The sequence below is a fragment of the Vulpes vulpes genome, chromosome 2, assembly GCF_048418805.1.
Source record: "Vulpes vulpes isolate BD-2025 chromosome 2, VulVul3, whole genome shotgun sequence".
Lineage (NCBI taxonomy): Eukaryota > Metazoa > Chordata > Mammalia > Carnivora > Canidae > Vulpes > Vulpes vulpes.
The window spans coordinates 157201943-157213476 of NC_132781.1; the positions used below are offsets into that span (position 1 = coordinate 157201943).

At 61.6% G+C, this 11534-nt stretch overlaps 1 protein-coding gene across 50 annotated transcripts in view; it reads left to right on the forward strand.

Moving 5' to 3' along the window:
• RAP1GAP (RAP1 GTPase activating protein) overlaps positions 1 to 11534 on the forward strand; it is a 63366-nt gene extending 51832 nt beyond the window's left edge. For 6 of the 50 annotated variants that reach the window (XR_012000143.1, XR_012000128.1, XR_012000130.1 and 3 more), the window contains 10 exons: positions 145 to 282; positions 2395 to 2526; positions 4399 to 4476; positions 5374 to 5483; positions 6404 to 6559; positions 8110 to 8233; positions 9195 to 9297; positions 9638 to 9772; positions 10059 to 10100; positions 10505 to 11534. Coding sequence is in view for 27 of the 50 variants with exons in the window: in XM_072750859.1 (XP_072606960.1) it covers positions 145 to 282; positions 2395 to 2526; positions 4399 to 4476; positions 5374 to 5483; positions 6404 to 6559; positions 8110 to 8233; positions 9195 to 9297; positions 9669 to 9772; positions 10059 to 10067 (954 nt within the window). In the remaining 23 variants the exon portion in view is untranslated. The remainder of the gene's footprint in view (positions 1 to 144; positions 283 to 2394; positions 2527 to 4398; positions 4477 to 5373; positions 5484 to 6403; positions 6560 to 8109; positions 8234 to 9194; positions 9298 to 9637; positions 9773 to 10058; positions 10101 to 10504) is intronic. The other 44 variants (XM_072750863.1, XM_072750864.1, XM_072750866.1 and 41 more) reach the window with 11 other exon arrangements.

Here is an 11534-nt window from a genome sequence, read left to right on the forward strand (position 1 = left end):
GAGGAGCCCGGGGGCTGCTGGAGCTGCAGCGGGGGCCGGCGAGGCCGGCGTAGGCCCCCGGGCCCACCTCCCTGCTCACCCAGAGGGGGGGTCGCCGCGCGCCTCCTGACGGCCTCCGCCTGGCGGCCTCCACCTGGCCCGCAGGAGCGGACCCGGGCCGCCCTCCTGGAGACGCTCTACGAGGAGCTGCACATCCACAGCCAGTCCATGATGGGCCTGGGCGGTGACGAGGACAAGATGGAGAACGGCGGCGGCGGCGGCGGCTTCTTCGAGTCCTTTAAGGTGACGCCAGGGTCTACCTGGGGCTGAGGCCGAGACCTGTCTAGGGTGGAGTCGGGGCGGGGCCACGGGCCGGGCGCCGCGGTGCGGCCGGGGGCGGCCGGGGGCGGGGGCGGGGGCGGGGCTACGGGTTGGGGCGGGGGCGGGGCTACGGGTTAGGCGTGGGGGGGCGGCCGGGGGCGGGGGCGGGGCTACGGTTGGGGCGGGGGCGGGGTTACGGGTTGGGGGTGGGGGCGGGGTCACGGGCTAGGTGTGGGGGTGCAGCCGGGGACGGACTCGCGTGGGGTGGGGGCGGGGTCACGGGCTAGGTGTGGGGTTGCGGACGGGGACGGACTCGCGTGGGGGTGGGGTGGGGGCGGGGTTACGGGTTAGGCGTGGGGGTGGGGGCGGGCTCGCGTGGGGGCGGGGCGGGGTTACGGGGCGGGGGCGGGCGGGCTCGCGTGGGGGTGGGGCGGGGGCGGGGTTACGGGCTCGCGTGGGGGTGGAGTCGAGCGGGGCGGAGCTCGCGTGGGGCCTGGGGGTGGGGTTAGTAGACTCCAGGCTGAGACGAGCCAGGAGCCAGGTGGCAAGCGCCCGCGGTGGAGTCTGGATACAGGCGAGCCTCAGGGAGGATCTGACTCGGGAGGAGTTAACGGCTGGAGGCGGGGCCTACCTAGGCTTGGGGGTGGAGTCCACCTGGGAGGTCCGCGAAGGTTGGAGCCTTCTGGGCGGCGACCAGGTGCCTCTGGGGGTGGCTACCAGGTCAGTAGGCAGGGAAGAGAAGAGGAGGTGTCTGTCCTCAGAGGGAAAGAAACAGAAGTCTAAGGTGCGGTATGTGGCCAGAGTGGCCACAGGAGAGGGACCTGGCCTCCAGGACTTCCGTGACCCTGATCTGGCTGTCTCTGGTTTAGCTTAGGGTTAGGAGAACTGACACCCTGGGTTCAAATCCCAGTTCTGCCACTTAACCAGCTTGAGCACTCTGAGCCTCAGTTTCATTACTGGATAGGGCAGTGGCAGTTTACCTCTTATGACTGTTGAGAATTATTTGTAAAGGAGTTAGACGACTGCAATATAAGTTCAAAAGTAAAACAGAAACCCTGTTCATCTACCTCAGCCTCTGCTGTCCAAAGTAAGAGGCAGTGGAGGGGGAGCTCCTCTTTCCCCCACTGGTCCTGGACTCCCCCAGGCTGCAGGTCCCCAGGCCATGGCTCCCTTGCCACCTTCTCCCCCCCCTCCCCCACACAGGGGGGAACTGCCCATCCTCTAGGTGCCTAGCCAGGGTGTCAGGCCTCACCCTCACCCCAGGGCCAGCAGCAAAGCTGGAGATGTGGGTTTGCAGTGGGTTTGCATAAGGGCATTGGCCCAGCTGCCGCGCCTACCCTGGACTTAGGCGAACAGACTGTCTTTGAGAAAAGGGGCCTGAGAAGATCCCTGCCTCTGCCCAGTGGAGTCAGGGAATGGGTGGGGTGAACATGGGTCTGGGGTGCCTGAGGGGGGCTGTCCAGTGGTCCCACATCTCTGGTAGGTGTGGACAGTGGACCTGGATCAGGCCAAGGAACTTCTCAGAGGCAGCAGAGCCCACAGTTAGGGGCCCATGATCTGGCATATGGGTTCCAGGCTTGTCTTGTATGTGTGAAATGGGCATGATAATAGCCCTCCCCTCTCAGAGTGTATAGAATAAGTGAATGTAAAGTACCTAGTCTGTAGGAAACATTCAGCATAGATTGGCCAGGAAAAGCAAGAAGAAAAGGCAAAAGAGGGGAAAGAAAAGAAAGGATCTATGGAACCCTAAGAGCAAGAAACTGAGGTTTCTGGAGGGCTCTCTGTGCACACTCTGGGTCACACCCCAACATCTTCTGCAGTCCTTTCAGTAGCCACAGGAGAATCATAGGAGGCTCAGAGAGGTGAAGTGGCTTGCCAAACGTCACCCAGCAAGTTGGTGGTATAGCCAAGGCCCAAACTACCCTTGGGCACCATGTGGACTTGCCTCTCCTGTGGCCTCACAGGCAGAGACTTCCTGGGGTTACCGGAGTGGCGTTGGTGGGGAGGGACCAGATGCCTGGGCTCCTGGGTTTCCCATGGTCGGGAGGACCTCATAAAGTCTGTGCCTCCTCCACCCCCACCCCACCTTCACAGCGGGTCATCCGGAGCCGCAGCCAGTCCATGGATGCCATGGGACTAAGCAACAAGAAGCCCAACACCGTGTCCACCAGCCACAGCGGGAGCTTTGCCCCCAACAACCCCGACCTGGCCAAGGCAGCTGGAATAGTGAGTGCCCTGCCCCAGCAGCCCTCAGCTCACCCCCACCTCTGAGGCCTGACCCCCCCCATTGCCCTGCTGTCTGAGTGCCCATCCTGGGTTCTAGACTCAGTCTAGCCACTGTTCTCCATGGGAGTCCAATGTCCAGGCCACAACAGTGGGGTGCTCAGAGCCTGCAGCCCCCTTCCAGCTCCTCAGCCCTTCCCTCCTCCTGGTCCCTTATTCTGATGACTTTCTGCGGGTCAGCTCTGGGGCTACCTCTCTATGACTTTCCTTATTGAGCACCTACTGTCTATCATGTGCTGGGAACTGGGCTGCTTTGTGGGCACCTACTGTCAAGCCTTGAGTTGCTGGGGGCACCTACTGTGTGTCAGGACCTGGATTTCTATGTGAGCACCTGCTGTGTGCCTGGCTCTGAGATGCTGGTGGGTACCTACTGTGTGTCAGGACTCGGGCTGCTGTGTGAGCACCTACGTGTCAGAACCTGGGTTGCTGTGTGGACATGTACTGTGTGAGCATCTCCTGTGGGCCTGACCCTGAGTTTCTGTGAGCACCTAGTGTGTGTCAGGTCCTGCTGTGTGGGCATCAGCTCTGTAAGTATCCACTGTATGCCCGGCCCTGGGTTATTGTGCGAGAACCTACCGTGTGTGAGGAGATGCACCCGAATGAGCACACAGTATGTGCCAAGCCCTGGATACCGGTGGCTCTTCACTATGTGTCAGGTAGTGGGCTGTGGTGTGAGCGTTTACTCTGTGACCACCTACTTCTGTGTGCCTGGCCCTCGGCTGCTGTGCGAGCCCCTACTGTGTGTTGGGGCCTCTGGTTGTGGCTCCCTGTTGTGTGTCAGGAAGTGGGCTTCTGTGTGAGCATCTCCTGAGTGAGCACCTACTGTGTGATTATCTCCTGTCTGCCAGCCTCTGTGGGATTCTGCTGCTAACACTGGGGGTGTGTGCTGGGCACGCAGGGTGGGTAAGGCCTTCAGCTGCGGGTCCATCTGCTTTCTTCTACTGCCTAGTGTCCGCCCCTCGCGCTGCACCTGCAACTCTGCTCCTCCCCATCTGGCCATCTCTCTTCCACCCATCTGTCCGACTGGCCTTCTGTCCCTCATGACTGCGTGCTGCATGCCAAGCCCTGTGCTCAGTGCTGTGAAGCTGTGTCCCATGGCAGGAGGTCTCCCCCACCCCCCATCCCCAGCCACGCCTGCCCCGTGGTCTGGCCTGACCCCGGGGAACAAGGCGGGGCCTCTGCTGTCCTGTGGTCCCCAAGCCCACTGTCACTGGAGAACCAGGCCCACCCCCCCTTCCCGCCGAGTGGCTCAGCTTCCTGTGGGTGCTGTAGAGGGGCCCCGGGGCCGGGCCAGGCCAGCAGCACCACGGCAGTAACCAGACCCGTTTCTGTTTTTGTTTTTGTACATCTCTCTCTTCCGTTACTCCTTCTCCTTCTGCCGTCTGCATTTTCCCGGATGTCCCTTTCCTCTCTGTCCCCCCACCGACCCCCGATCCCCGTCTCTGCCCTCCTCCCACTTCCACCTGTACTGTTCTCTCTCTGCTTTCTCCTCTCGGCCTTCCTGGTCTTCCTGTCCGTCTGTCTGTCTGTGTGTGTGTTTGCCTATCTGCTCTGTGACCTCCTGTGCGCTCCCCCACCTGTCTGCCCGTGCCCCTGTCTGTTGGCCAATCTCTCTCCTCTGTCTGTCCATCCATCCGTCTGTCGGGTTGGTCCATCCACCCACTGTGCCACCCTTCCTGGCCGCTGTCAACCGCCCTGCCTCACTGCGGGCTTTGTTTCTGTCTGTCCCACTGTCCTCCCCCTTTCCCTGTCCTGCCCCTCCCACCACCTCCATCTCTCTCTCTCTCTCTGCCCCTGCCCTCTGCTGCTTGCCAGTCATTGCTTATTCCTGGGAAAAGCGCGAGTAGATTCGGACGCCGGGGCAGTGCCATAGGCATAGGAACGGTGGAAGAGGTTGTCGTCCGCGGGGCCGCCGGCTCTGGAGGCTGCCTGCACGTGCTGTTCTCTGCTCGCTCTCGGGACGGAGGCCATATTGGGGACGCGGCCCCCCCCTTGCCCCTGGGCCGGGCCCAGGGGTGTGCAGGATGGAGTGCCGGCAGCTCTGGTGGCACCCAGCATCTGCTTTGGGGCCTGCTACCTGTGCCAGAGCCAGTGCCCCCCCGCCAGGGGCTTCTGGCCCTGCCCTGGCCCTTGGGACCCTGGCCGAGTCCCTGCCAGGATCTGGTACCCAAAGACCCTATGCCCAGCCGCACGTCCCCCAATATCGCCGGTTCTGCATGGAACGCCAACCCCTCCTCTGCCCTGACTCCCTCTCCGCACCGTGAACTGGCCTGGGGGTTCCTGGCCCTCCATGCCTCCCGGGGCCCACCTTCCTGCCTCCCCAGATAAGCTGGGTGGGGGGGCATGCTTCTGGTGCCTGGGGCTTCCCACCCTAGTATGTTTAGAAACTCGGGGGGAGGGAAGGTATCCTTCAAACTTTGGAGCTGGAATCTCGCCCGGCCAGTTTGGAGGTTCCCAGGTGGGGCAGGGGCTGGTGTTGCTGTGTCCACTCTCGCCCCGTGGCCCTGAGCCTGCAGGCCTCTGCCCAGCGCAGCCCGCTCAGGTTGCTGCCTTCCTCCTGGGCTGAGATTCCGGGCCCTGCGCTGCTATGTGATGTTGGGGGCCTGGGCCCTCCCCAAGCCTGTTTGCCTCTCTGTGAACCTAGAAGGCTGTCTGCAGATGGACATTGCCCTCATTCTTTCTTATTCCATTGCCTCTGCTTCAGGGCCTGGGGCAGGAGGGCAGGTGGCACGTGGGGGACGGTGGCTGTTCCAGGGCAGGTGGGCACTGAGTTGGGGCCTTTCCCTGCAGTCACTGATCGTCCCTGGAAAGAGCCCCACGAGAAAGAAGTCGGGCCCGTTTGGCTCCCGCCGCAGCAGCGCCATCGGTATCGAGAATATACAGGAGGTGCAGGAGAAAAGGTGGGTGGGGCGGGTCCCCTGCCTCCTCCAACCCTTCCCTGACCATCCCTGCGGCAAGGTTAAGCAAGCAGGAGGGAGCACCCATTTTTCTGCTCCCTGTCCCTTTCCGGGGACAGCTGTACAGGCAAGTACCTGCTGTGTGCCAGGCACCAGGGCCAGCTCATCACCTCAGTGGGATGCCTTCCTCTGCCGGTGGTTCTGCTGGCTCGCCAGGGGGTCATACTTTGCATGTCAAGATGCTGTAAGTGAGGGGGCTCAGGGGCCTGCCCCGTCACACTGCCAGTGAAAGGCAGAACTGGGATTTACGGCCTGTTTTGTGGGGGTCTGCAGGGGTGCACCTGCGTGGGCAGGGTGCAGGCAGCACACATATTAGCAGCAGGACAGCCCCTGGGAAGCAGAGGATGGTTCCTGAACGTGAATCCTGTCTCTACCACGCTGGGGCTGTGTGACCCTGGAAAAGTCACTGTACCTCTCTGAGCCTCACTGTCCCGATCTGGAAAATGAGGATAAGAACATGGGGCTGCTGGAGAGGTGCGGTGCAGGGCGTGATGCAGGACAGGTGCACGGAGTCCTCAGGAGTGGAGGAGGTACTGTCCTCATGGCCACGAGAGCCCAGAACCCTATGAAGCCTGAATTCAGAGCTTGGCTTTGCCATGACCTAGCTGTGCATCCCTGGGCAGATTCCTTCCCATCTCTGGACTCCAGTTTCCTCACCCATAACAGGGATAAGGAGGGAGGACCTGAAGAGTGTCCTGTCTTACGTAGGTGCTCCCACACTGCTTGCTCCTTTCCTTGGCCAGGCCAGCCAAGTCGCTGCAGGGACTGCTCTGGGGTTGGCCCCCGAGGATATAGGGTATGGGGACGAGGCAGGAGGCGCCCGTGACCTCACCACCTGGGCCTCGTTCTACCCTCAATGCCAGGCCTGGTGCTGAATCCCCCTGCTGCCCCCGTGTGCCCCGCAGGGAGAGTCCCCCCGCCGGCCAGAAGACCCCAGACAGCGGGCACGTCTCACAAGAGCCCAAGTCGGAGAACTCATCCACTCAGAGCTCCCCAGAGATGCCCACGACCAAGAACAGGTTGGGGTTCGGGGCACGCCGAGCCAGGGGGCTTGGACTCACCCTTTCTAGTCCCTTTGTGGGCCTGGGGCTGCCCGGGAGCATTGGCACTGCCACACCAGGGCATCAGGGAGGCCTGGGCCCTCTCCCAGGTCCTCCTTTTTGACACACACCCGTTGAGAGCTTCATTCATGCCAGGCCCTGTGCCAAGCTCCAAATCCAACAGTGAGCTGGGCATACATGGCCCCTGCCCCATGGAGCCGACAGTCCAGTGTAGCATGACCACGTGGGCTATTTCTAGATGGTGACGCAAGAGGACAACAAAGCAGGGGTTGCAATGAGGACTCACTGGGTGTGTGTGTGGGGGGGAGTAGTTGGTGCTCAAGAAAGACATCTAGAAATGAGGGAGGCTTAAATTGAGAGCTGAGTGAGGAGCCAGGCCTGCCAGGACTGGCATGGCAAAGGGAAGAAGACTCCAGATGAAAAGCACAGCAAGTGCAAAGGCCCTGAGGCATATGCTTGAAGGATAGAAAGTAGAGTGGTGCGATTAGAGCCAAGTGAGTGAGGAGCTGGGCCCAGGCAGACATGTGCTGGGTGCTGCTGGGGATGAGGTCAGAGAGGTGGGAGGGGGCTCAATCCTGGCTTTAGAAGCCATATGAGAACTTTGCATTTTATCCTAAGAGGGGCCAGGGAGGAGCCTTTGGGATTTTAGTTAAGAGGAGTGATGCTTTCAAACCTGGCTGCGCGTTGCTGCATGAAGAGGTGGGGTGGGGAAGAATGGGAGTGCCGAGGCTCAGCCCCCTCTGCGCTGGCTCTGGGAGGGTCTAGACTCCCAGACTGTGCTCCTCTGAGGAGTCAGGCAGGCGAATGGAGAGGCAGGAGAGGCGGGCTCGCAGACCCAGAGTGGAGAGCTCCACTCCCCCCTCAAGAGGAGGAGTCAGGGAGGAGGAGATCCTTGGCTGAGTTTTGAAAGATGAATTTGCTTTTTGGGATTTGAGGGAAGGAGTGAGACACGAAGTCCTGAGCATGGAGTGAAAGTGAGAAGGTTGAGAGTAGGCTGTGGGGTTGGGTTGGAAGGCCTGGGTCCACACCCCTGTTCTCCCACCTGTGGCTGGGTGACCTTGGGCTGGGTGCCCACCCTCTCTGAGCCTCGCCGTTGCCTCATCTCTAAGATGGGCCTGTTAACGATAACGATGAGATAACTCAGGTCAGAGCACTTGAAACAGTGCCTGGCACGGAGCAAACATACACTGGACCGTAGTTTTTTTTTTGTTTATGGTTTTTTTTTTTTTTGCGGTTAACAGTTCTTATTACCAAACACCTCGCCAAGGAGACGAGACTTTATCTGGGGCAGTGGGGAGCTGCAAGAGGGCTTTGCTCGGGGGAGGGTATGCTCGGATCCGTGAAGTAGGAAGGACAGGTGGGGGGAGGCTCCGAGGCCCGGGCAGCTGTCCCGGGGGCCGCAGAGGTGCGGGGGTGGCTGCAGGCTGGGCCTCGCAGGGCCGGGAACCGGGCTCGGCGCAGGAGGTGCCCGGGGCACACGCCGGCTGACGGGGTGCTGTCTGTGGCAGAGCGGAGACTGCGGCCCAGAGAGCGGAGGTGCTGAAGGACTTCTCCCGCTCCTCGTCCAGTGCCAGCAGCTTTGCCAGCGTGGTGGAGGAGACCGAGGGCGTGGACGCGGACGACACAGGCCTGGTGAGAGGCCCAGGGGCCCGTGGTGCTCTCCAGCGGCCCGGAGGGCGGCTCCTCGGTCCCTGTAGATACTCGGGGCAGAAGCATGAGCCTGGTGTGGCTGAGATGAGATCAGGGGACTCCGCCGCAAAGGAGTACTGCAGACTACCCCTCCCTTACTCCGAAGCCCTGCGTGGCTCCCCAGCGTCGCGCACAGAGCGCCCCGTCTCTGAGCCCGCTGAAGATCTGGGGCCTCCCCAGCCTCATCTCTTACCGCTCCAGTCGTTCTGGGCTTCTCTGCAGTCCCCTCAACATACCAGGCTTACCCCACCTCTGGGCCTTGGCACTTGCCGTCTCCTCTGTCTGGAACACTCTGCCTGCCTCCTCTTTGCCCCTTTGTCTGACTGACTCCTCCTTATCCTTCTCTGCTCAGCCTCACATCACCTCCTGAAAGCCTTCCCTGATTCTGTAGCTAGGGTAGGTTGGGAACCCCCATTTCCATGCTCTCACAGACCCCCAGGGTGTTGCCCTTCGCACCCTTGTGTCATTCTTCATTCAACAAATCTTGCCACGCCCACTTCCACGTGCTGCAGGTGCAGCAGGGAACAAGGCGGACGAAGGCCCTGCCCGATGGGGCTTAGAGTCTGGGATCCCAATGGTCTCTCCACAGCCTGTCTCACCTCCTAGACCTCACTGCCCGAGGGCAGGGACCCTGCCTGGTTTCTCTCACTGGCTTGGCCAGGAAAGCATCGGTGAACGTTGGCTGAATGAATGAATGAGTGAATGGGAGGCTGTGCTGTATGCCTGGGTCTGTGCCTGCTCCCACCCTGTCCTCCCATGGTCTTCTGGGGCAGACATTGCTGGGGGGCGGCCAGGGTGAGGGGTTGTGGGGTGCAGCAAGTGGAGGAGGCTGGGAGATGGGAGGGGAGCCCAGCGGTGCCATGGATGGGGGCTAACCTCCCTTTGTCTCTTCCCCCATCCCCAGGAGAGCGTCTCGTCCTCGGGGACGCCCCACAAGCGGGACTCCTTCATCTATAGCACGTGGCTGGAGGACAGTGTCAGCACCACAAGTGGGGGCAGCTCCCCAGGTACCAGGCCACAGGCGGCTTCCCCTGCCAGGCCAGGCTTGTGGCGGGAGGGGGACAGGCATAGGCACAGAGGGTCGAGACCACCTCTCATGCCCCAGGCAGCGGGTGTGTGACGGGACTGCCACTGACATAGGGGACAGTGGGTGGGTCATTATCTAGCCTAAGAAGGTTGAGGGCTGATAGCTTCTGGAAGGGTCTTGGGGGATGATGGTGTGGTGGTGGTGGTAAAGAAGGGAGTTAAAGGTGGGGTTCCCTGAGGGAGGGACTCTGCAGGGTTGTGGGGCACCAGTGCCTACCACCCATCCATGTGTCCGTCTCCCTGGGGCCTCCCCGCGGCCAGTGAGGTGGCTCCCTCCTGCCCCCTTCCCCAGGCCCCTCGCGGTCACCCCATCCCGACGCCGGCAAGTCGGGGGACCCTGCGTGTCCCGAGATCAAGATCCAGCTGGAAGCATCTGAACAGCACACACCCCAGCTGGTAAGTGCAGCTGTTGGGGGTGGGGAGGGGGGGAGGGGGGAGGCCAAGGCGGATGTGGCCAGCCTAGAAGCTGCCTTGTGGGACCGCTCACCCAGGAGGTGTTAGGTGTTGGGGAAAGGGGATGAGGTGTCCATGGGGACCAGGGGTGGGTGCCAGACCAGGAGGCCCCCTGAAGCCAGGAGAGGTTGGGTTCATCTGGCCCGGGCACAACCGGTGGCTTCTGCTTGCCGGTCTCTCCTGCCCCGTGTCATCTGTCACCTGCCTCCCGGTCACTCTGTCTCTGCAGGGCTGTTAGCCAGGCCCCCTCTCTGAAGGAGAAACTGAGCAGGTCAGAACCAATCCTCAGCTCCTGTTTGGTGGGGAGAGGGTGGGCGAGGGCGGGAGTGGGCAGGACCGGGGGGTGGGGTGATGGGGTGGCTCCTCCCTGTTCCTCTGTCATTGCCTGGGGCTAAGAGCTGTGTATTTGGATTCGAATCCTCTGCCACTCAGATGCTGGGGGACTCGGGTTGCTCACTGGCCTCTCTCTGAGATGCAGTTTCCTTATCGGTGCATTGGGGCCAATAGGTGCTGGGAGGGTTCCGGGGAGCCTGCAAGGGACTTGGGAATTGCTGGGAGGGAGGGGCCCGGGGGATTCCCAGTGGGATAGAAACACCCCGGTGGGGAACTCCAGGGTGGGCCACTCCCTCTCGTGTTCCCCTGCTTCTCCGTCTGTTCACCTCCCTCTACCTGCAGATGAGGCCGCAGAAGCACAAGGTGAAGATGCCGTGTCAAGTCCAGGTGGCTAGGACCTCTGCCCCCAAGGCCAGCGCCAGCCTGTGGGCTGCCCCCTGCCCCCACCTTGGCCACCCATCTGGGCTGTCTCTGCGGGGCGGAGCCATCCAGACCTGGGAGGGGGAAGCTGCTGGCATCATCCCCACCCCCGAGGCTGGGGCAGGCAGTGTTCCGTTGAAGCAGAACTCCAGCCTGGCTTGCCCCCACTCCGGGCCCTTCATCACACCCCGGTACCCCTCTGGACTCATGGGGAGCAAGGTGGGAGGGGAAGTTTGAGATATCTCAGTGCGTACAGAGCCTACCGTGGAGGCAGTGAGATGTGAAAATGGTGGAATGAGCACTGGGCTGGGAATCCTGAGTCCTGGCTTCCAATTTGGTTTCCGCTCTGTGACCGTTGGCAAGTCACTGTCCCTCTCTGGACACCTCTGCTGCAAATGGACGAGATTATTTCAGAGGTCACTGAAGACTGTGATTCCATGCACCTGCCCCAGAATGGGAGGTTTTCCTCCTAGGGGGCCCCCCTTGCCCACCCTTGCTTCTTGGGTTCCCTGGGGCTGGGCTGAGGGGCTGGGAGCTGGCTATGCCCGTTACCCCTCGTGGACCCTCAAGCTCACCACAGACCTGCCGATGCCCTGTCTACTGCCTCCACCTGACAGACAAGTGCCCCCCTTAGGGGGAAGGGGGCCTCCCTGGCTTCTCAGCCAGCACCCAGCTTAACCCCTGCCATCCCATGCTCTGGGCACTCCAGGTCGAGGGGTCTCAGCTGGCCTAGAGTTACGGGCCTCGCCGCTGCGCCCTCCCCCAACTCCCATGGAGGGGGCAGCCAGGCACAGCTGCTGTGAGTCCACATCCTTGTGTGTGTCTGTCCACACTTTTTAGGCACCATGCCAAAGGCCAGCCTTCCGGCCCCAACACCCATTTTGGAAGCCCCCGTGGCTGTGTGTATGTTGGTAACAGTTGTACAAAATAAATTCTATTTATCGCTATTGTA